This window comes from Onychostoma macrolepis, chromosome 23 (assembly GCF_012432095.1).
Source record: "Onychostoma macrolepis isolate SWU-2019 chromosome 23, ASM1243209v1, whole genome shotgun sequence".
Classification (NCBI taxonomy): Eukaryota; Metazoa; Chordata; class Actinopteri; order Cypriniformes; family Cyprinidae; genus Onychostoma; species Onychostoma macrolepis.
Genome location: NC_081177.1, coordinates 24,550,919 through 24,574,920, shown reverse-complemented (window position 1 = coordinate 24,574,920; position 24,002 = coordinate 24,550,919). Strand labels below are relative to the sequence as shown.

The 24,002-nt window shown below is 36.3% G+C and overlaps 1 protein-coding gene across 6 annotated transcripts in view; it reads left to right on the top strand.

Annotated features, from left to right (window-relative positions):
* tead3a (TEA domain family member 3 a) overlaps nucleotides 1-23,035 on the top strand; it is a 41,799-nt gene extending 18,764 nt beyond the window's left edge. The window contains exons 3-13 of one of the 6 annotated variants that reach the window (XM_058763281.1): nucleotides 8,829-8,893; nucleotides 11,876-11,938; nucleotides 13,426-13,437; nucleotides 15,065-15,193; nucleotides 15,280-15,323; nucleotides 15,399-15,463; nucleotides 15,547-15,683; nucleotides 18,266-18,439; nucleotides 18,621-18,764; nucleotides 18,870-19,022; nucleotides 20,383-23,035. In XM_058763281.1, coding sequence (XP_058619264.1) covers nucleotides 8,829-8,893; nucleotides 11,876-11,938; nucleotides 13,426-13,437; nucleotides 15,065-15,193; nucleotides 15,280-15,323; nucleotides 15,399-15,463; nucleotides 15,547-15,683; nucleotides 18,266-18,439; nucleotides 18,621-18,764; nucleotides 18,870-19,022; nucleotides 20,383-20,496 — 1,100 coding nt within the window. In that variant the 3' untranslated portion in view covers nucleotides 20,497-23,035. Of the gene's footprint in view, nucleotides 1-8,828; nucleotides 8,894-11,710; nucleotides 11,774-11,875; nucleotides 11,939-13,425; nucleotides 13,690-15,064; nucleotides 15,194-15,279; nucleotides 15,324-15,398; nucleotides 15,464-15,546; nucleotides 15,684-18,265; nucleotides 18,440-18,620; nucleotides 18,765-18,869; nucleotides 19,023-20,382 lie in introns of all 6 variants that reach the window. The other 5 variants (XM_058763279.1, XM_058763282.1, XM_058763280.1 and 2 more) reach the window with 5 other exon arrangements.
* The last annotated feature ends 967 nt before the right edge of the window (nucleotides 23,036-24,002 follow it).

Sequence of the window (24,002 nt, the reverse complement as noted above, 5' to 3'; positions counted from 1 at the left end):
CATTGCTAGCATTTAGCGGCCGTTAATGTTTCTCAGAGCTTCATTACTCAATGCAAAACTCCTGCTGTCTTCTAACAGAAAGCAGCTTTTCTAATAAAGTTCTCTCTCGTTGCACTGTGGGAAGACTGGTTAAACAATCCGATTTTCCCATCCAGTGTCTGGCTGCTATAATGAGCTTGATTTGTCATCCTGCACCTGTGATGTCTTGCCAAGTTTCTTGTTTAAAGTCTCGACCTGCAATCATTTTAGTTTATCGCCAGTATGTCAAAGCTGTTTGAGAAATAATACATCAACGCTAACGCTTAGCAAATGATCTCAATGTCTTTTCTGAGTTAGGCTAATTTGCGGCTCTGTTCATCATTACGCATCCTTTTATGTTAGTAGTAGCCGTTTATTGAACTTGTTGATAGTTACGGTTGTCTGTTTTCACATGAAGTTTTGAATTAGGAGCATCTCAGAGAGGGCGCATGACTTCATCTCGGTTGCACAAGCTGCCCAGATGTGATGATCCTCTGAAGAGATGTCATGGAGAACTTCTGCTCCCCCATCTGTGAGACGAATGACAAAGCAAAGCTCATTTGCAAGAGATGGGTGAAAATGTTCTCTAGGAAATGTCTGGACTGTGGCACAGTGGTTAGTGAATATTGTGCAGGTTCGAGTCTGGCTTGTGGTATTTCCTGGTCCCTTTCCCCCTCTATACATTATACATGTTTTATAAGGGTTCAAAATTGTTAGTCTGGGTCAAAATTGTTATCCTCTGCAGTGAATGGGTGCCATCAGAATGAGAGTCCAAACAGCTGATAAAAACAATCACAATAATCCACAAGTAATTCACACAATCTTGATGGATTTGTTTCTTACAGCTTCACAAGATATTAACTGATGGATTGGAGTGGTGTGGATTACTTGTGGATTATTGTGCTGTTGTTATCAGCTGTTTGGACTCATTCTGATGGCACCCATTCACTGCAGATGATCCATTGGTGAGCAAGTTATGCAATGCTACATTTCTTCAAATCTGTTCTGATGAAGAAACAATCTCATCTACATCATGGATGGCCTGATGGTAAATCTTAAGCAAATTTTCATTTTGGGGCCAACTATAAATAAGAGAAAATACTGAGGAAAGCAACGAACATTAAGACTGTAGGGATCTGTGGAGGAGTAAAGGTTGAGATCTTAAGGTCAGTAGGTGGAGGTTTGCTCTTCAGAAGTGGTCAAAGGTCAGGGTGCAGACACTACCCTTCTGTGTTTTAAAGGGTTAGAAGGCTTAATTTCACTGAGAGATACATAAACGCTCCAGGAGCTGTGTTCTTTAGATGTTCTGCGAGTTGGTATCATTTGAAAGGTTTTGACCTTTTGATTTCTCACAGTGGAGATGGACCAACTGTCCAGTTGTCTCATGCTCCAACTCGCATGTTTTGACAATTTAGGTGCGTGTTTGTGCAGAACCTGATTTTACCAAGTGCGACACACATCTTTGTTGACCCTGGAACAGCATTGTGATTAACCAATCAGATTTGAAGAACCAGTTTATAGTTTTTATGAAGTTTAGGCTTACAATCAGTGTTTGGTGCTTGTACATCAGTCTCATTCATCTATCATTTCCTCTGATTTTAGGGATTACTCATGGGTAAGGTTAGGTTTAGGTGAAGGGATATGGTCAAGACTAAATGTTTGGATTAAAATGTTGTTCCAGGGTCAACAAAATATGTTGACCTAGGAACACATCTAACTCAGCAAAATCAGGACGTGCGTGTGTTCGAATCTGTTTCAGAACAAGTCAAAACATGTTCTGCCGGATTGCCAGTGGCTCAAACAGGATCTTCCAGAAATGAACTCACACACATATTTACACATACTGTTTGTAATTATTGCCTTTGCATATCTACGTCATAGTTGATATATTTATGTATATTGCTAGTGACTAATTTTCTTATGTTACTGAGTGAGCTTATTTCCCTTAATCTCAATAAATCACCTAAAATACCTGTTTCTTTAGTAGGCAATTCAAATCTTCCACAACATACAGTTCTAGAAAAAGTGTAAAATATGACATATTTATTGTTCCAAAGGTATGTCATAACTAAAATGCATATGTTAGTTATCACTGAGCTGCTACTTAAAAGTACACCAAGGAACTATTGTCCACTTTCTAAAATAAGTCGGTAACACTTTATAATAACTGCACACTATGAATCATTAGGTAAGCATTAGTAAATAGTCAGTTCATCCTTAATAAAGCATTGTCCCAACATTAATACTCATTAGTAAGCAGTTTATAAATACAGCTATAAATGACTTGTTCTTGATAACTACCTTGTATCTAGTGAAACAATCGGTCATTTAAAAGAAAAGAAAAACTGTATATGCTTTATAAACACAAATGCTCACCTTGCTCTGTTCTGCGATGCACGTTCATGACTTCACGTAATACGTAATTACGTTGAAAAGGTCACGCTTGACGTAGGCGGCGGTACCGAGTCAGTGTTTACAAGTTGAACATGCAAATACTAAAGTTACTACTTGGTCTCATGGCATTTACGTACTTGGGTGCACTTTTTAGCGTGACATGAAATACATACCAATAAGTACATATCACTGCAGTTTCCAAAATAAATGAACACTTTCACACAAATTTACAGAGTTGCGATTAATAAAGCGTAATTTTCGCACAATTACTTAAAGAATGTCATGCTATGACTTCAAAACAATATTAATATGCTGGGAGATTTGAAAACTGATGCTTTTGAACATTAGCATCGCACACATCCAGCTTCATATCTATGGGTTTTCATAGATGATAAGTTTGTTCGGTAGCTCACGGAGTACGGAGATGGACTTAGAAGACGAGAAGCACCAGTTCGAATCCCGGTAACTACGGTTCGACAAAGCAGTTAAAATCTGCGTAAAAGGAAGTTCAAATGGCACAGTTGCATCAGCTAATACGTTTTTATATCAGTTTTGCATTTGTTAACACTATCGGGTAGGTTTAGGGCTGGATTTGGTGTAGGGCATATTTCCAACACGATAGAGCATTAACCTTTAGCGACAGCCCCCTGGATATTTGAATTCTGAACCGCCGCAATACGTATCTGAAGCAACGTAATAAAAAACAGCAATACGTACCAATATCTATGTAATAAAAACGTGCCACGTATTGAACCTGTGTTTTAGCACCACTCAGTGGACATTTCTATTTGAAACTGCGGCGAAACGTGCAGCAAGGTACGTAAAACGTGTTGCACAAAAAGTGCGCAGAGGTACGTATTTTTATGAGACCAAGTTGTAAAGTTAAGTAAAACGCCGTTTATAAAAAAAGGGAGTTAAAAGGTAAAACAACGATGTCGGACGATTTTGAACTTGGAGGAGAAGATGAGATGGAGCCTACGTCAAGCGTAACCTTTTCAACGTAATTACGTATTACATCACGTCATAAACGCGCATCACAGAGCAAGGCGAGCATTTGTGTTTATAAAGCATATACATTTTTATTTATTTTTTTAACTGACCGATCGTTTCGCTAGATAATACCCTTATTCATCGTCTGGTATCGTTTATAGCCCTTTGAAGCTGCACTGAAACTGTAATTTTGACCTTCAACTGTTTGGAGTCCATTGAAGTTCACTATATGGAGAAAAATCCTGGAATGTTTTCATCAAAAACCTTAATTTCTTTTTGACTGAAAAAGGAATACATAAACATCTTGGATGACATGGGGGTGAGTAAATTATCAGGGAATTTTTATTTGAAAGTGAACTAATCCTTTAAGATGGGCAGCTGAAATGTACGTACTTGTTCTCGCATACACCCTATTATCAGGCACTTTCTGTCATGTAATAATTTATTTAATCTGTCTGACTAGGGTTGTTTTGTAATGGCAATGATAATAGATAATGTTTCAGTTTTAAATTGTCAATTTAATTTGTTTTTGCAGATGCTACATCCATCCCAGCAGGTGTCAGTACAAAGCAAAGGAATACCATTGTATCAACCAGTGAAATATGAAGAAAATTTTCTTTGTGTACTGTAAAATAGGGTAGCATTCAAAGACAAAATGGTCAAAGCTTGGGGCCAACTATTGTTTTAAATAAGAGAAAGTACTGAGGAAAGCAACAAACGTTAAGACTACAGAAATCTGTGGAGGAGTAAAGGTTGAGATCTTAAGGTCAGTAGGTGGAGGTTTGCTCTTCAGAAGTGGTCAAAGGTCAGGGTGCGGACACTACCCTTCTGTGTTTTAAAGGGTTAGAAGGCTTAATTTCACTAAGATATAAGATGCCAATAGACTGGCACCAGTTCTGTGAGAAACTAATTTGAATGGCATGGCACCTGTTTTTGATTGGCCATTTGTTTGGTTTGGTCTTTCCTTTGACTGGCAGTTTCCAGTCTTTTACTGTGGGCCAAAGTTAACAGGTGGGTTGTGGGAAGGCTGTTAAAATGCAGGTGGTTTTGGTCAATAAACATACACATCTGGTGGGATGGAGGGTTAACCAGGGTGAACTTTGGGAGGAAACTGTCAAGGTGAAAAATGGTCCATGAAAGAGAGGGAAACTAGAAGAGACAAGGTGCTAATCATCATCCTCACTGCTTGCTTTCTACACACTTCTTGCCAAGTGACCCAGATGACAAGTCCAAAAGACCTTGCAATTAGTTTAGCGCTTCCAAATGGTTATGTCAACAGGGCAAACATAATTGAAAAGGAGAGCTCAAGCCTGGGTTCACCTTCACATACTTGTCAATGCGGCCCAAAAACATATGCAAACACCATTCACTTGCTGAAGCTATCTGTCTCACATACTTATCCCAGCTGGAGCACAACTTGCCCATTCTGATTTCAGGAAAGGAGGATAGGCCAAAACCATTAAGGGGAGCTTTTTTGAGGGGGATAAATATGTGCAAAGCAGGTTTCATTTCACTCCTGCTTTTCCTGGACGTACTTTAGAGGAATCTGGGAGCAAATCAGCACTTTCCTTTGGCACCGCCTCAGTGCGATCTGCAGGAGTATTTATGCAGACATTGATATGAAGTGGATGTTTAACTGGCCTTTTTATACTCGGCACTTTGTCAGTGGAATGGTCAGCCTTTAATTTTCCTCCCAAAAAGGCAGGTACACAATTTTAGCTCTCAGTGGGTCAAAAAGAATTACTCTTTGTACTCTGAGGGGGTTGTTGTAAAGAGCCCTTGTTGGAGGGTTGGGTTTGCTTTTCTGTAAGCTTTGCCTGGTAGACTTCAGTTTGAAGCATTTTTTTATTGTTATTATTATTTTCAGGCAGGAAGTTAAGGGGGCAAGGCACAGAGACACAATGCAGACTGAATTCATAACTAAATCTTGCATGTGGCCAAGTAGCATCAACATGTCTGGGGTACTCTGAAGAATGTTAACCACTGGGCTAACGCTTCAGCTGTAGGAAACAACTTGATTCTGCCCAACATTCTACAATGAATTGAAAGGGTGTGGGATAGACCCTATCCCAGGGTAGGTAAGTTTGGTCCTAGAGAGCCACTGTCCTGTAGAGTTTAGCTTCAACCCTAATCAAACACACCTGAACAAGCTAATCAATGTTTTCAGGATTACTAAGGCTATAGGCAGGTGAGATTTTATTTATTTTTTAATTTTTTTCAGGGTTGGAGCTAACCTCTGCAGGACAGAGGCTCTCTGGGACCAAACTTGTCTAACCCTGTCCTATCGCTCTACAGTCCTCCTTCTATTCCAGGGCTGGGTAACTTCAGTCCTGGAGGGCCACTGTCCTGTAGTGTTTAGCTCCAACCCTAATCAAATACACCTGAACAAGCTAATCAATGTCTTCAAGATCACTATAAGCTACAGGCAAGTTGATTAGGGTTGGAGCTAAACTCTGCGGGACAGTGGCCCGCCAGGACTGAATTTGTCCAGCCCTGTTCTATACTTTGGTAATATATTTCTGCATAGTGCTCTGCTGTAAAGTCTGCAGGCTTTGCAAAAGGGAACATGAAGGGTGCATTTCAGATGCAAAAGAGCATTTAAACACTCTTCACAATAAAATGACAAATGAGATAATCTATGGCAGTGGGGTCCAGTCCTGCTCCTGGAGAGTAACTGTCCTGCAGAGTTTACACCTGAACCAGCTAATCAAGGTCTTCGGGATTTCTAGAAACTTGTCTTGTGTAGATCTGCAGGACATTGACATTTCGAGAGCAGAATTTGACAACCCTCTTTTAGCAAAGCACATCATGACACCTGTAGGAAGTAGCCTCTAGTTACTCCTGAGGGATTGTCCTTGTAATAAAATTCCTGTTCTGTAAGTAATTTTGAGTAAATGACTACTTGTAAAGATGAATGAACCCATGAATGTACGTGTTGTGTGTCTGATGTCAAAAGCATCTGTGTTTCTAATTTACATCTGAGACCTCTTTCCGCTTCTCACTCGTTATGTCATAAATGTGTCTTCACAAAACAGATATAAATCCGATCTTCAATTCCCGCACTATATTTAAATTTAATGGAGTTCACGTCATCAAAATCAAAAGATAAGCTTTGCATTTGATTAATTATCAACTCATTTCAAGATCAAAGACCGCAATAGGATTGTGTATTGACCGTCTGCGTCTTACTTTCAGTTTCATACGCAGCAGTTTGCGCAGTTATTTGACTATAATGTCATATAGCCTATAACACGCTTTCACGCATTTATTACTAAAACATTTTTGCGAGGAGTAAAATTTACATATGTGGTTTCAACAACCAGATGCATTTACACTTGTCCAGTTTCGTCTGGAATGCTGCCCAGACCACCTCCTGAAGTGGTTTGAGTGATCGGATTTATATCCATCTCAAATGCGTTTCGGAGGGCATTTACACCTGGACTTTTCACGATCGGATAGCTATCCAATCAGACAAAACGCATGAAGTGACCTGGTGTAAACAGCCCCCTATAGTCTCCCAGTCTTATCTTTCTTTTTTCCTCTCCAAGCCTCCCTGGAAGTGCAGCCTTTCGTTTAAGGTCATAAACACTCTATTTGTGGGCAGGTAGCCTGCAGGCAGGCTAGGGGGTAGTTAGCTGCCCTCTGAAAGCTTTTGGCTGGGACTCAGGAGTTCAAGGCTGCCGAAAATGTGCCAAAGTCTCTCCCTCTCTCTCTCTCTCTCTCTATCAGAGTCTCCTCTGTATGTCTGGAACAGAAGATGTTTGCCTTCTCTTTTGCACGTGTTCTGTCTTTCACTGTCTGGATGTTTCTCTCTCACTAAGGCTGTCTGCATGGCTAATCCTCTGTGACATTCGCCTATGTTGTCATTTCATCAGTAATAGATAATTAAATTAAATAGAAGAGGCTCTAATTTGCTCTAGTTGGTGTGACAAACACTGGACATCTCTCATATCATCTTGGTATTAAACGCTCACATCGTCTAAACTCTCAAACCGGGCTGGCGTCAAGGGAGGGCATTCGCGGTCATGCCCCCCAAATGAGTTATTGTGCGCCCTTTCCCTCCCCTTAATACTGAATATGAGCCAATTTGAAAATAAAAAGCAAGCATGCATTTAACATGATTTCGGCACCTACTGACACTTCTAGATATACAAATGCCCAAAAAACAACTGGACAACCTGTATTTTGCATTGCAAATTTGCAACAGTATTGGTTCAACCAGTGTCATGAGTTTGGGGTGAGGCTATCATTTAATATGTAATTGTGTTTAGTGCCACTAGTGGTAAAATCCATCATAAATTGTTATATTTATCACATGGCTATCATTAATCTAGAATCTAGCATGACAGGAAGAGGATCTTTCACCTAAATTCTGGCATGTTTTACACCATGTAGAGGAGCATGGTGCTTTATTTGGGTTGTCTTATCACAGATCTCTTCATTTGTTTGCACATCCACAATGTCCAAACATGTTGTTTGCTGGCTACATGCTTGTATACGAGTCCCTGGTGTTATATGGCTTGCGGTAAGAGAGCAGGGTTTCCTGTGTTGGGTTCAGGTGGTCCGGCTGTCAGTGAGTGGGATGCCTTTGGGAGGGTGGGGGTGTCAAGAAAGATTCACAGTTGAAACTTTGCACAGCTGTTCACAAGGTCAACCCATTATAAACTGTGATGAAATCCTCTTTATCTCTCTACCTCAATTTATCTCCTCCCACATATTCCTTGGTTTCCATCCCTTTTTTCCAATATCATCATTTTAGTACCATTACAACAGCACATTTATTACTGTACTCATTTAATAACTTGCTCTTTTTAAAGAAAGCATTTGTCCACTCAGAACAGCTTGATTGGTCAACGTCCTGACACATGGTGGCCCAATTTTTTTTGCCAAGTCACCACCCATATCACCTGACTCATCTGTCACAAGCCTTGTCTTTCAATGGTCTATTAATAAACTAATGGTCTCATAGGAGGCTTTACACCCTACTGTGATATTGCTGGTGGAGGTATTACAGTATTCCATGTGCTTTTCTGTGTATAGGAGTCTTCTATCACATCAGCTTTATTTGAAAGTGTTAAAGTACATGTGATGAGGAAAATATTAATATTTATTCATTTGGGAGTCACTTAATGAAACATTGTAGCTGTTAATGTGTTCCCTGGGAATCGAACCCATGACCTTGTGTTGGGAGTGCAGTGCTCTACCGGTTAAGCAACTGCAGAGGAAAAACAATTTATCAACAACTGCACTTTAAGATATGAAGTCTTAAATGTTATGAATGCTAACACAATTTTTATATCAAAGCAATTTTCAGTTTCATCGTTATTAATATTACTGATGCTCCTCTCAGTCTGCTATGTGTCTAAATCAGCACTGCATATTTTTTAATTTATACTAATCTTGTGTTTCTATTGATGTCTTTCCAGGTCGTAATGAGCTGATAGCAAGATACATAAAATTGCGGACTGGAAAAACCCGCACACGAAAACAGGTAATGTGACAGTTTCTATTACCACTTGTTTGGATCGGTACAACGGAAGTCATATCAAAGTCAAAGATTATCACTATATTCTGGCTTAATTGCATTATGATGCTTTGATTCAGTCATTAATCTATTATTTATCTATTTACTTTGACTTGTTCAAGTCAATTTTTTAATTATTATTTTTATTGACAACTATTGGTGTGGATGCTGCAATGCCCAAAAACAAACATTTTCAATTATCGATGCCATTATGTACGGTGATGCATTGCTGCCACATACATGTTATTTTTTCCCTGCAATTATGTCATAATAACAAGATGTTTTCTTGTAATAACGACGTGTAAAAACCGAAATTTTTCCCATTATAGAAGACATATGGTTACACTATGTGTATTAATTAGTGCTGTCAAACGATTAATCGTGATTAATCGTATCCAAAATAAAAGTTTTTGTTTACGTAATATATTTGTGTGTACTGTGTATATTTATTATGTATATATAAATACACACACATGCACGTATATATTTAAGAGAAATGTGTTATGTTTATATACTAAATATATATATATATATATATATATATATATATAATATAAATTATATGAATATAAATATATACATGTAAATATTTCCAAAATATACAGTGCTGCTTTAAAGTTTGTGAACCCTTTAGAATTTTCTATATTTCTGCATAAATATGACCCAAAACATCATCAGATTTTCATATAAGTCCTGAAAGTAGACGAAGAGAACCCAGTCAAACAAGTAAGAGAAAAGTATTTTCTTTGTCATTTATTTATTGAGAAAAATGATCCAGTGTTACATCTCTGCGCGTTGTAAAAGTATGTGAATCTCTTGGATTAGCAGTTAATTTAAAGGTGAAATTAGAGTCCATCTGTGCAGAGGTGTTGTCAGTCAGTGCAGTGACTATAAATGTCAGTACGTGACCCGTTTTATTCAAAGAACAGGGATCTATCAAAGTCTGATCATGTTTGTGGAAGTGAATCATGTCACGAACAAAGGAGATTACTGAGGACCTCGGAAAAAGAGTTGACGTTGCTCATCAGGCTAGAAAAGGTTACAAAACCATCTCTAAAGAGTTCGGACTCCACAAATCCACAGTCAGACAGATTGTGTACAAATGGAGGAAATTCAAGACCACTGTTACCTTCCCGAGAAGTGGTCGACCAACAAAGATCACTCCAAAGCAGAACGTGTAATAGTCTGCGAGGTTGCAAATGTTCCCAGGGTAACTTCTAAGCAACTAAAGGCTTCTCACATTGGCTAATGTTAATGTTCATGAGCCCACCGTCAGGAGAACGCTGAGCAACCATGGTGTGCATGGCAGAGTTACAAGAAGAAAGCCACTGTTCTCCAAAAAGAAAATTGCTTGCTAAAGATCATGTGGACAAACCAGAGGACTATTGGAGAAAGGTTTAATGGATGGATGAAACCAAAATAGAACTTATTGGTTTAAATGAGAAGCTATTATGTTCGGATAAAAGAACACACTGCATTCAGCTCAAGAATCTCATCCCATCTGTGAAACATGGTGGTGGTAGACAAGGCTTGGGCCTGTTTTGCTGCATCTTGGCCAGGACAGCCTGCCGTCATTGATGGAACAATGAATTCTGAATTATAGCAGCAAATTCTGAAGGAAACCGTCAGGACATCTGTTTAAGAACAGAGTCTCAAGAGAACGTGGGTCATGCAGCAAGACAACAACCCCAAGCACACGAGTCATTCTACCAAAGAATGGTTAAAGAAGAACCAAGTTAATGTTTTGGAACGGCTGAGTCAAAGTCCAGACCTTAATCCAATTAAAATGTTGTGGAAGGACCTAAGCAAGCAGTTCATAGGAGGAAACCCACCAACATCACAGAGTTTAAGTGGTTCTGCACTAAAGAATGGGCTAAAACTCCTACATGTTATTGTGCAGCACTGATCAGCATTTACAAGAAACTTTACCTTCAGTTACTGCAGCAAAAGGGAGTCACACCAGATACTGAAAGCAAAGAGTCACATACTTTTGCAACGCACAGATGTAACACTGGATCATTTTTCTCAATAAATAAATGACAAAGAAAATATGTTTTCTCTCACTTGTTGGATTATGTTCTCTTTGTCTACTTTCAGGACTTATATGAAAATGTTTTGGGTTATATTTATGCAGAAATATAGAAAATTCTAAAGGGTTCACAAACTTTCAAGCAGCACTGTATATACATAATAAATGTACACAGCACACACACATATATTATGTAAACAAAAACTTTTATTTTGGATGCGATTAATCGCGATTAATCATTTGACAGCACTATTAATAATAATAAGAAAATCAAACCGTTTGTCATTTGTCTTTATTTCGATTTGGTGTTAAATCAAACTTAATATTTAATTATAATTAATTAATTAATATTTATATTCCCTTAAGGGAAACCACCCCTATATGCACTAAAACATGACCCATGAGTTAAATGTTAACATATCTGGCAAAACACTGCATAGTTATTTAGGTGTAAAACTGGAAAAAGTACTTAGGGCACTTTTAATATTGCACTATAAAGAGAAACTTTAAATAAACAGAAAATGTTATAAACATATTTGCCTATATCTGTAGTAGAGGTCTAATATATCTATTCTTTGCAAATTCTGAAGCAGTGCAAATGTAAATGTGCTGTTTTCTTGTGATCACTGAAACTGCAATGCTGTAATTAAAAAAGTCAGTACTCTATGGTTCATTGGTCATTTTGACAGATGTGTTGTTATGACATATATATGTGTTGGTTGATATCAAATGTCTGTGGCCCTGTTTTGCCTCAGGTGTCTAGTCACATACAGGTGTTAGCCAGGAAGAAAATGCGGGAATATCAATCAGGCATTAAGGTATGGCTGTGCTGCCACCTAGTGGCTTCTTTTCAATGTCTCTCTTCTCTTTTCTTTTTTTCCCTTCCTTCCTTTCTCCCTCCTCTGACTTCCTTCCTGCAGGTGTCTAGCCATCTGCAGGTTCTCGCACGGAGAAAGTCTCGCGAGATTCAGTCTAAGCTGAAGGTATGCGCCTTACTGCTGTCTGCTCTTCTTCTCTGACCGCTGAAAACGGGCTTTTCCTAAACTCACCAACCCTTCCTATCTGTAGCACGCTCTAAATGTTAAAATGACTTGTCAAGTTTAGCTTACATGTAGAGTAATGTAACCGTCGCTGTGTACAGGCATTCTTTAAAGCACATACATTGCGATGGAATTGAGCAGCATGCTTGCAAAATAATGGCGTTCTCTGGCGGTTGACTGAATATTGCATTGCATTCTAGTTGTTTTGCTACATGGAAGCTAATGTGTATGACTGACTGAACCAGGCTCAAACTCAAACCTAAACGCATATTTACATCGTTCTGTGATTTATATGATAACTTTACTGAAACATTGTACTATCCAAGTTTACGTTTTGGTGTAGTAGTAATACGTCTTTTGTTTTGATTAATTGCTTTGCTTGTATAATTCTCATTTGTAAGTAATTTTCCACCTAAAAAACGGCAACAACTGACTACCTGGTCGTTGTCATGTTTTCTTTTGCTTTGATTTCCCCCTCACTTACTATTTATTTACTTATTTATAAGGAGATGTTGCCTGTATAATTCTTTTTTTTTTTTTTTCAAATTATAATAGTAACCAATTTATAATGTCCAGTCGCTTTATTTTTTGTCACTTTATTTATTTATTTATTAGTTTATTTATCACACTTGTCCAAAATATTTATATTTAATTAATTCAAAAACATATTTATTTATTTATCACACTGTAATGTCCAAACTATTTATATTTAAATTATTTAAAAATATATTTGTTTATTTATTTACCACTCCTATATATATATATATATATATATATATATATATATATAATTTTTTTTTTTTTTTTTTCCTTCTTTTCAATTAATCATTTATTTGCTTATTGACTAATGGATGGATGGATGGGTAGATAGATAGAGTAAATAAATGTAAAATTTCCACCTAAAAACAGCAAACCACATTATGGTCTTATTTTACTTTATTTTCCCCCCACCATTCATTCATTCATTCATTCTATAATCTGACTCAGAAATACTCTTTGTTGACTCATTACATAATGATTAATGAATAAAGTAATAAAAACACATTGTATTATTTAACATAATTTTACAAACATTCATATTTGATACATTATTATATATAATCCGCACAATAACACCATTTTTTTGTTCATGTTTTTGCATGATTAATGGTTCAGCTTTGTCTAGTGAGGGAGGAAGTAAACACATGACTTCCTTGAAATGGAGAGCGATGATTGTTCTTATACGGAGGTCATTGGTTTAGTTTTTTCCAGCAGTTAGGAGTGAGAGAAGCAAGTGAACACTATTCTGTGATATCTGAACAGACAGCGTCAGAGGAGAAAGCACTGGCCTCTCGGTCCAGCTGTGCTGCTCAGAGTCATTTGATCAGTGTGTCATCTGATCTGTTTGTCTCATCAGCATTTTTAACAGTTTCTCTTCCTTTCAATTTTAGGCCATGAACTTGGTAAGTGAAATGTTTTGTAGTCTGCTTTGCTCGCAGAGCTTTATCCGCACAGACACCTGCAGACGCTCAGCTTTCAGTTTGCGCAGTTCAGTGCTTTGGCTGCCAGTGTCACCCGTCTCACAGTTTGGATTAATTGATCAACCACTACTACTGTTCTCCATTTCAGTTTTGGCTTACATTTTTATTTGTTATCGCCGCAAACTCGGAACACTGCAAAGTATTTTGAAAGTGTTTTATTCTGTGTCATTAATTGTAAGTTTGTATTATATCGAAGTTATTTTGTTAGTCTGTTCTATAATAGTTGAGTAACTTTGTATACTAAATTCAGACATGGACTTAACTCTAAAAGGTGGTTTCCATTGCATTCTTTGGCAATGTTTAAAACACTTTATCTGTGACAATTTCCTGGTTGGGACACTTTCAGATTTCTGTCTCCTTCATTCTATCTTATTTATGTATTTATTTATTTTTGTCTTCTTGTCAACTGAATGACACTGCCTTCACATGCAGTGAACGTTTATGCTGTTTAAGTTTTCTGTGTGATATTGTATTTTGTCTGGGTGGCTGGATTCAAATGCGAGCATGATATCATGCATCACTTGCCCTTTGAAGCATGATTTTTGCATGTTTGCCTAAACCATTTAGTTTAGCATGCGGATCTTGCACTAAAATTACACTAATGTTCAAAAGTTCGAGATCAGTAGGATTTTTTATTTATTTATTTAAAGAAGAATTTATTGGTTTGAAAGAAGACTTCTCACTAATGCAGCATTTGTTTGATCAAATATAAAGTAAAAACAGTAATATTTTTGGTGAATTTTGAATACTGAATAAATATTGTTACAAATAACGGTTTTCTATTTGAATATATTTTAAAATGCAATTTATTCCTGTGACGCAAAGCTGAATTTCTCCGATCTTCAGTGTCCTTAAAAATCATTCTAATATGCTTTTATTGTTATATTTTTATTATGATGTTGAAAACAGTTGTGCTCCTAAATATTTTTGTGGAAACCGTGATACATTTTTTTTCTTTTTCTTTTTCAGGATCATTTGATGTATAGAAAGTTCAAAAGAACAGCATTTTTTTTTTTTTTTTGGTCAAAGTCAATGTCCAAGTCTTTACTGTTATTAATATTTGTAAAAGTACTGTTTCCTAAAAAAAAAAAAAAATTATAATAATTCTCAAAATTTTGAATGGTAGTGTATATATTTTTTAAATCTGCTTTTCATAAATATTGCATATTATCATATATAAAAAGTATGCTATTAATAATATTTATTATTATTATTATTAAACAAATTTCTTGAACTTTTTATTTGGAACCATAACTAATATTACTGTTATAGAATGAAGATTACTGATATAGAATGCAGATTATAAGTTAGACATTAGTCATTTAATATAATATAATATAATTCATATTGTGTCTATATATGATTTATATAAATACATTATATTATTATTTTCTTTCTTTCTTTATTTTTATTAAATAGATTAATTAATCTTAGACGTGGTATTATGAAAGTTCTGATGTTTCTTTCAATCCAGGTTTTGTTCCAAATGGTTCATCTTTCTGCCCAGTAATACTGTGCATCTAATTAGCTTTTCTCGTGTCTTTCTCAGGATCAGGCCTCCAAAGACAAAGCCCTGCAGAACATCGCCGCTCTTTCCTCCGCTCAGATCGTTTCTGCCAGTGTGATGAAGAGTCAGCTGCCTCCTCTTCCTCAGCACCCCTATCCTCCTCCAGCCCGGGTTAGTTCAGAGTTTAAGTCACCCTCTTTTGACTAATTCTCTAACATAACCTTCAAACTCACATTGTCCTCTGTGTTGTTGTCTAGTTTTGGCCCGGTCCCATCCCAGGACAGCCTGGACCTTCTCAGGAGTGAGTATTTCTGACATCTGATCTAATCTCAGTGTTCTGGTGAGATCCTGCTGATCTTTCTCTGTGTTTTTCTAGCATCAAACCCTTTGCACCGAGTCCATACTCCACCCTTCAGCCTCCAATGCCTACACCCATATCAAGTAAGAGCAGTGCTGGGATTATATCAACCCTATACTGAGCTCAGACTGACCATCCGGACTAAACCAGCATGTTTTCTCGTCAGGTTATGAGCAGTTACCCGCTCCGCACCCCCCGAGCGCCACTGCCGTGCCTGTGTGGCAGGACCGGACCATTGCCTCCTCTAAACTGCGCATGCTGGAGTACTCGGCCTTCATGGAAGTCCAGAGAGACCCTGACACTGTGAGTCTCAGTACTGCAGAGTATGTTAGATGCTAATGCCAGCGTGTTAGGGTGCTATGTGGTTTCTGTGTTGTTCTGAATGGTTTTAGCATGCAGTAGGGTGTTCTGGGTGGCTTAGCTAGTGCTAAGAGTTTCTAGGTTGTTTTATTTTATTTTTTAATTTTTTTAACACGATAACAGCATGCTAATCAAACAAACAAATGTCCACATGGTGGTGGGAGGAAAAAATTTTTTTTTCAAATGTTTTGTTCTCTCAAAACCAGTTGAGTTCGGACAAACTCTTCCTGTTTACTTTACAGCTTGCAGTATATTATATATGTAGTAAGAATATGTACTGTGTACATGCAAGCCCAAAATATGAGCTGAATTACACAATAAGCATATTCTGCGCCGTAGAAAAGTGCGCTTAACGTGGCTTAATATATAAAAAAACTGTGATTAAAAAGCCCAAGTTTTATATTTTATTAAAATATACATTATGTACAGAAAAGCAATGTGCTAAGAGTTTTTTTTTTTTTTTTTAATAATGTTTTGTCTACGGGGGAGAAAACACGTGAAACTGCACGTTCCATTCTGGGCTCATCTGTTTTTCTGTGTGTAATATAAACTGTAAACAGATTTGGTATTTTTAAATCACCATCTTCGTTCATTAGCCTACCTTAAGCATTTTCTATGGGGAGAAAAAGCTTAACGCGCAGGGCGTTGGGTTCATATTCTGGGCTGTTCTGCTTTATTAATAGTAATATTATTGATAAGGTTATTCATATTAGCCTATTAATTTTATCAGTATTTATTGTTTTCGAATTTGGTCCTCCAGTGTCACTGTTTTAAAACAGTAAGCCACAATAAGCGTTTTAGAATGTCCCAAAACCGTGTCTTGAACTAAGCACTGAGTGTCTTTCTTTATACTGGAGTCCAAGTTCAAAATAAAAGTTTATGAACCGCTCCATTGTGAACATATGGAGCTGTATGAACCACTGCATGCTGTAAAGTAAACGGGAAGAATTTGTCTGAACTCAACTGGTTTTGCGAGAGAAAGCAAATATCTTTGTAAGAGAACGTAGAACATTTGAAAAATATTTTTTCCTCCCACCCAAAATTTTTTCCGCTCACCCAATTTTTTTCCACCACTATGTCCCTTTTTGGGCTCTGTACGCACATACTCAGTGTTCGGAAAAGTTAATTTTAAAAGTAATGCATTACAATATTGCGTTACTCCATAAAAAAGTAACTAATTGCATTACTTAGTTAATTTTTAATGGGAAAATAATGCATTGCGTTACTTTTGCAGTACTTTTTGTCACCTGACCTGAACTGAGCTTGCTTAATTATTTTTTAATAACAAAAAACCCAAATGTTATATTTTTGGCAACTGTAAGGGCCAAAAGTAAAATTAATAAGCCTCAGACTGAATAAAGTACCTCTGTCTCTGCAGCTGTGTCAGGGAATAAATGGGAAAACAAAATAACTTGCATTACTTACTTAAAAAAAAAAAAAGTAACTCAAAAATATACATATTTTTTTGTACATTTGAAAGTAATGCGTAATGCTTTACTAGTTACCTAGTTTAGTTTTTAGTAACTGATTTTTAAATATTTCTATTTAGATTTAGTAGTTTTAGTACTTCAACTTAAGTTTCTAATTTTCATTTAAGTTTCAGTTTGCCTTTTTTACATCTAGTTTTTGTATAATATTTTATTTCTGCTTTATTTCAGCTACCGAACTTAAAGGTGCAATAGGTGATTGTCTTCAGAAACATTTTTTGTTATGCTGGTTGAAAGTCTCTTCACATCCCGATAGCAATCATTAATTTAAGTGGTCTAAATGTATTTATCTTTATTAATATATTCTGTGGAAGGCGTAGGACCAAGAAATGTTTGTCCGATCAAAACGCTCGGTCCGAGCATTTTAATTGTCTTTCCTACCTGCCTGTCAACGTATGTATTTGCATACCTCTGCGCACCCTGTTCACGTACGCTGTTACAGACAGAGCGAGAATGGCAGACAAACATCAACAACCCGATCTACTTTTTTATTTACTTATTTACTAACCGTACTATAAAGTTTTCTCACCGGTGAATGACACATGATGTAGCTCAGCATTTCAATTCCAGTCCTCGCGCTCCCCGCTCTGCATATTTTGCATGTCACTCTTAGTTAACACACACCTGATTCAGATAACCAACTCATTAGAAGAGAGCTACGTGCATGAACCGTGTTCAGATTGACATGCTCCCTACACGGTGTTCATTGCTTCCTACTCCCTGAGCAGGGAAATCCGTTGGAAGTTTAGCAAGGACTGGAATTGGGAACGCTGATGTAGTAATGAGCGTAAGCGTTCAGGGGGCGTGGCTTTGGATGGAGATTGCAGGGAGGGTGGGGCGTTCGCTTTCAGTGCTATCAGGCTGAAGTTAGCATTTTCCAAGATCTCCTACTGCACCTTTAACCTAAATATTTTCAATAGTTGTGGTTAACAATAGCAATACTTTCACAGACAAAAATATGCAAATGTTTCAGGAATAGTGACATTCCATGCATTTGAAAGCACAATAACAGTTACCTCTTCACCTGTTAATCCACAGTACAGCAAGCACCTGTTTGTCCACATCGCCCAGACGAACCCCTCGTACACAGATCCTCTCCTGGAGGCTGTGGACATCCGTCAGATCTACGACAAGTTTCCAGAGAAGAAGGGAGGGCTGAAAGAGCTGTATGAGAAAGGCCCACAGAACGCCTTCTTTCTGGTCAAATTCTGGGTAGGTTTTTACAAATGCACGTTGATCTGTACTGTCATTAACAATGGTGTTCCACTGAAAATCCAGTAAATATAAGGTTGAAAAGTGTGAGATACCAATTAAAACAAAAGTTTGGGTGTTAAGGACGTTGGTCAACTGTATGTGATACATTTTCAAACAAGTTTTTTTTTTTTTTTTTCAGGCTGATCTGAACAGCAGTAATGTTCAGGATGGCGCAGGCTCATTCTATGGGGTCAGCAGTCAGTACAGCAGCTCTGAAAACATGACCGTCACTGTCTCCACTAAAGTCTGTTCTTTTGGGAAACAGGTGGTAGAGAAAGTTGAGGTGAGTTATAATTATTCATAGCTGTGTTTTCTGCTGTACATGGTCAGTACTGACAATATTTCATGCAGAAAACCAGCTTCTATACTTTGACTTTTTGACCCCTAGACGGAGTATGCGCGTGTGGAGGGCGGGAGGTATGTTTACCGGATCCATCGCTCACCCATGTGTGAATACATGATCAACTTCATCCATAAACTCAAACACCTGCCAGAGAAATACATGATGAACAGCGTCCTGGAGAACTTCACTATACTGCAGGTAAGACAGTGAGAAAACAGGACAAAATTCAGATTTTAAGATCAGACAAATTTTTAATTCATAAGTGTGAACTGGCCAAATTCCCCAAAGGATGTTGAATCTGAATGACAGGAAAAGGATTTTACCTAATTGCTGTTCAAAGAATTTCAATAGAGGGACTTCATTAGTTAAATATTGAATAATGCCTATTATTTCATTCAAAATCTGCATACAATTTTCACATTTCAGGCCCTGAAGTTTTATAAAATAGTCATAAATTGAATATGTTTCAACTAAAACCGTAATGTATCTGATCAGCAACTTCTCATTAATTAACTTCTCAGTTTTTAATGTTACCATATTATTACTGAATTAACCCTTTTTTGATTACCGTAATTAAAAAAATTGAGAAATTCTTTGAAACTGAAAGAGCATATAATCTGGGAATTACTGGTATTGACCCTTTTGTAATGAATAGAATTTAATTAAATTCATTTGAATTTATACCTCATGATTGCTAAAAACAGTCCAAATTTATGAAACCTTCGTATTTATTTCTACAAAGCAAAAAAAAAAATTCAAATCTGAAAAATTTTCAAACAAAGTAAATTCATTTTGCTTGCTCAACATTAACTTTTAGATGAAAAAAAGTGATACAGTTTTTATGCTACAGTGATTCATTAATAGGCATACATATTCATGTTTATTAACAAAAATCAGTCCCAAAAGTATGTAAGATATGGGGAAAAGATTTTTTGACTAAAGATTTATTTTTATCATTACTATTTTTTTAAATGGCTACATCTCTTAAAAACAATTATAATGTATATATGTATTTTAAGGGCACTTGCAAAGTTTCAATCTCTTATTAAATTATGCAGTGTTTAGACATTTTTATGTCTTCTGGGTCAAAATGGACCTGAATGCATTATAAGAGTTAAGAAATTAATACTTTTATTCAACAAGGGCGCATTAAATTGATAAAAAACTGACAGTAAAGACATATTTATGTATTGATGTTTGTCTCATTTTAAAGACTGTAGGATAAATTAAAGCATTCTTGGAAATTACATGTTTTTATTCATATGTTTAATAAAAATCAGTAAAGATTTCACAGCAAAAATACAATGGGGAGTATTTTTACAATTATAGGCCTTGATAAAAAATAAAAAATGCAAAGGTTCGGTCATGTTGATCATTTAGAGGCCTTAGAAATTGGTGGAAGCCATCAGTATGGTATGTATGTAATACAGTCAAAATAAGGATGTGTTTCATTAAGCTCATCTAACATGAAAGTTTACAATGCTATGCTTTCTTTGAAATTAGTGTTATTCTACTGTTCTGTTACACTTTTTTCCTGATGTGTTTTTCTCCCCCTCAGGTTGTCACAAACAGAGACACACAAGAGACTTTACTTTGCATTGCGTTCGTGTTTGAGGTGTCCACAAGCGACCACGGAGCACAGTATCACGTTTACAGACTCGTCAAGGACTGAATGACCGCTGTGCCGAAACGCCTCCAGACGCCGTTCATCCAATGCGTACGAACAAAGTGAGGAAAAGAAAATCAGACAAACCTGAAGCTCATGAACACAATCATGGACAAAACACAAACCGGGATCCTCTGCACTAGGTTGTGTTGTATGTGTAGTCGTGTTCCTTAAAAGAAAAGGAAATGTACTTTCAGGGATAATTCTGTTTCTTACTGTTTTGTGGAGGAGAGGTCTTGAATGTCTGTGGTGGGTGAACTCTGTCATGTTTATGGTACTAGACTCTGAAGGCACAAAGGTCTTTTTAAAAGCCATTGTAAGCGAATAGGAAAGGAATTCTGGTCGATACAAGTCTTTCTCTAATCAGGAACGTTGCGATAGCGTATGTTTGTCTTTCATTTAGACGCAGCAGCTTGCTACCTCTGACCTTTGACAGATCGCGGGCTCAGACTGTGCTCAGAAAGATGCGCAAGTCTTGAAAATAAAAACGGTTTTGTGTGGGAAAGACACTGAATGTTTGTTGTGATGGGAAGCGCAAGTTGCAAGAAGTTCAGGGTTCATGTTCCATGAATGTCGCACACTTTTGCAAGTTTTACTCTCGATTTGGCTTGATTTTCTGTTGTGGAAAGTTTGCAAATGTGTGAGCTATTTCTACCTCCTGGTGTTACGTGGATATGTATGGAAGCCTGTATTCACCACAGAATAAAAACCATAATTGCGAGTTTTTCTCTCACAATTTCTAGCAAATTTTCTGGCGATTCTGTGTTCACATCTCACAATTTGGACTGTTTCTTGTAAAAACCAAAAAAATTCGGTATAAGCTCAGAATTGCGAGATTTAACTAGATATAAACTCGTAATTCTGAGAGAAGAATTGTGAGAAAAATGCAATTGTGAAATTAAAAACTCGCAATTACCTTTTTTACTTATTTATTCTGTAGCATTAAAAAAAATAATTTTGAGATGTAAACTCGAATTTCAAAATATAAACAGAATTATTAGATGTATAATTGGAATTGCGGAAAAAAAAAAGTGAGAATTCTGAGTTTGTATCTCGCAATTATATTTTTATGTCTCAGAATTCTGTCTTTTTCTCAGAATTTCTAGAAACGAAAAAGTCAGAATTGTGAGATAAAAAGTCGCAATTACCTTGTTTTTCTTTCAGTAGCAGAAAAAAAAAGAAAAAAAAACAGTTGCGAGATGTAAACTCAGAATTCTGACTAAAAATGTCAGAATTGTGAGATGCAAATTTGGAATTTTGAGGGGGAAAAAAGTTAGAACTGTGAGATGAAAAAGTCACAATTAGCTTTTTTTTTTTCTTTAAATTATTCTGTGATGGAAATGGGCTTCCGTGGATATGCAAAGTGCGTTTTTAAAGCAGAGTTTTGGTTTAAAACCATTAATGATTATTGTGAATAGGCATGGTTTTACTCGATTGCCCTCATTTTGAGTGCCTTATCACTTTTGTGTCTACCTTCGCCATACTGGCGAGTGAGCAGGAAAATTCAGTAGATCAGGTAACACTGTTTAAAACAAAGAGGGCAAATCTGCTATTGCATAATGGGGTTACAGCGGGACAAAACAAATCTCTGCATGTAACACTTGGTTTTGATTTCTCAGTGTTTTTAATCAATGAACTACATGCTAATTAATTACATCACCAAAGCAATTACACTTAACTGGGTGCTTGAGTATTTTCCTAATAAAAACATTGTATTTTAATATAAAATTGAAATATTTCAGTTGTTCTCTCAATTTTTGGAGTGTGGTAAGGTGTGCCATTGGTCAACAGAAGATTTTGAACAGCACAAAGTGAAATTAGCTGTTAATTCCATATCAAAATGTGCAATAAGATCCGGGCTATTCCGATCCACGTTTTCTCAGGTTCTTTCAGTAATGTAGAAACACTCTAGGTTTATAATGCTAGTATACAGTATGTGGAGTCATGGATTCATTACTCTTTTTTTATTCGTCCACATGGCATCCGTCTTGGTGTTGATAGTTTTTTTTATTAACCCACAATCACCTGTGCTGGTTAGTACTTATGATTTTAAATGTCAGACATAATCAGTGACATTTAACTGTAGTCAGCTGATTATTTATGGCATCATATATTGGTACATTTATATACATTTGTCCAATACGTTATGGAAAGCACTTGTTGATGTTCCATAAATAACTGAGTTGTACATTCTCATTTTGGAACTTTTTTTTGTTTTGTTTTTTGTGAAGGTTTCTAGACTAATTTGTAATATCTTAACCAAAGAATCGAATGTGAACATCATCCCAGTCTTGCCTTATCGTGTGCTTCAGGTCTTCTGTGACATTTTAAGAGAAAAACCATGCTTCTGAATGAGTGTGTTGTGTTTGTGTGTATCTGTGCACCTGTGTGAGAGAGAGGAAAATAGAAATTAATTTCGAAATTCTACAAACTGTCTTGTGTATGTTTTAAGAATGTTACAGGAAAAAGGTTTTGATGTCTATTCTTTTTTTCATCTTTATTTTTATTTTTTGCTTTGTTTGTTCCAGTATAATTCTTGTTCTGGTTAATATTAAATAAGGGTTGTAACATCTACAATGTTTTATGTTTTTGCCCATTAAAGTGACTTTCAACCCCTGGGAGCTAAAACATCCAAATTGCTATTGTTGTTGTACACACGCACACACATGCGCATACACACACGCACACACACTCATGCTTTTTAATGTGATAATATCATTAGGATAATTACTATGCAACAGCTGTGACTGTATAGGGTCACATTTAACTGTATTTTTTAATGATATAATGTACAATGAAAAATCACTAAATCAACCCAGATGCATTCATTTATACCAACAAAATTATTAGTAGTAGTAGTAGTAATTTTTATGGGTTAAATCAGGTAACAATTGCTCTGTAAGGTAACAATTGCAGGTTAGTGTATCACAATTAAATGCCCATATATAAATTTTAAGTTTAAAGAGGATTATTGATTTGATTTGTGATCAGTTTATAGCTGTCCTCATCAAAAGACAATTCCGTAATGATGTAATTTTCCAGGAAGTAAAATCGATTTTGTTGATAAAAAAAGAAATAGTACATCAATAAGCATTATCAGTGGAATTGATGAATTACTCCAATCAATTCCTTACTGAATAATGCCTAACTTTAACTCTTTGTTTCCATACTATTGTGTAAATAATTAATTATTAATAATTTTAATATTTTTATAAAATTAATAGTTAAACTGTCTGAGCTTGACCAGGGCATATTTATGAAAATCTGCTTATTTTTAAAGTAGGTTACTAGAGGAATCAGAAATATCTTTGCATGACCCCGTAAATGCATAATTAATATATATATATATTTATTTATTTATTTTACATGATTATGATTTAAGCTATTAATTATTAGCAATTATTTAAAACATTTACTGTATTTACTGCAGTTACCGAACCCTTACCTGGGAAAATATGTGGGATTAATTGAGTGAACTACATTACCCACAATGCACTCGAGTGTTTCTTTAC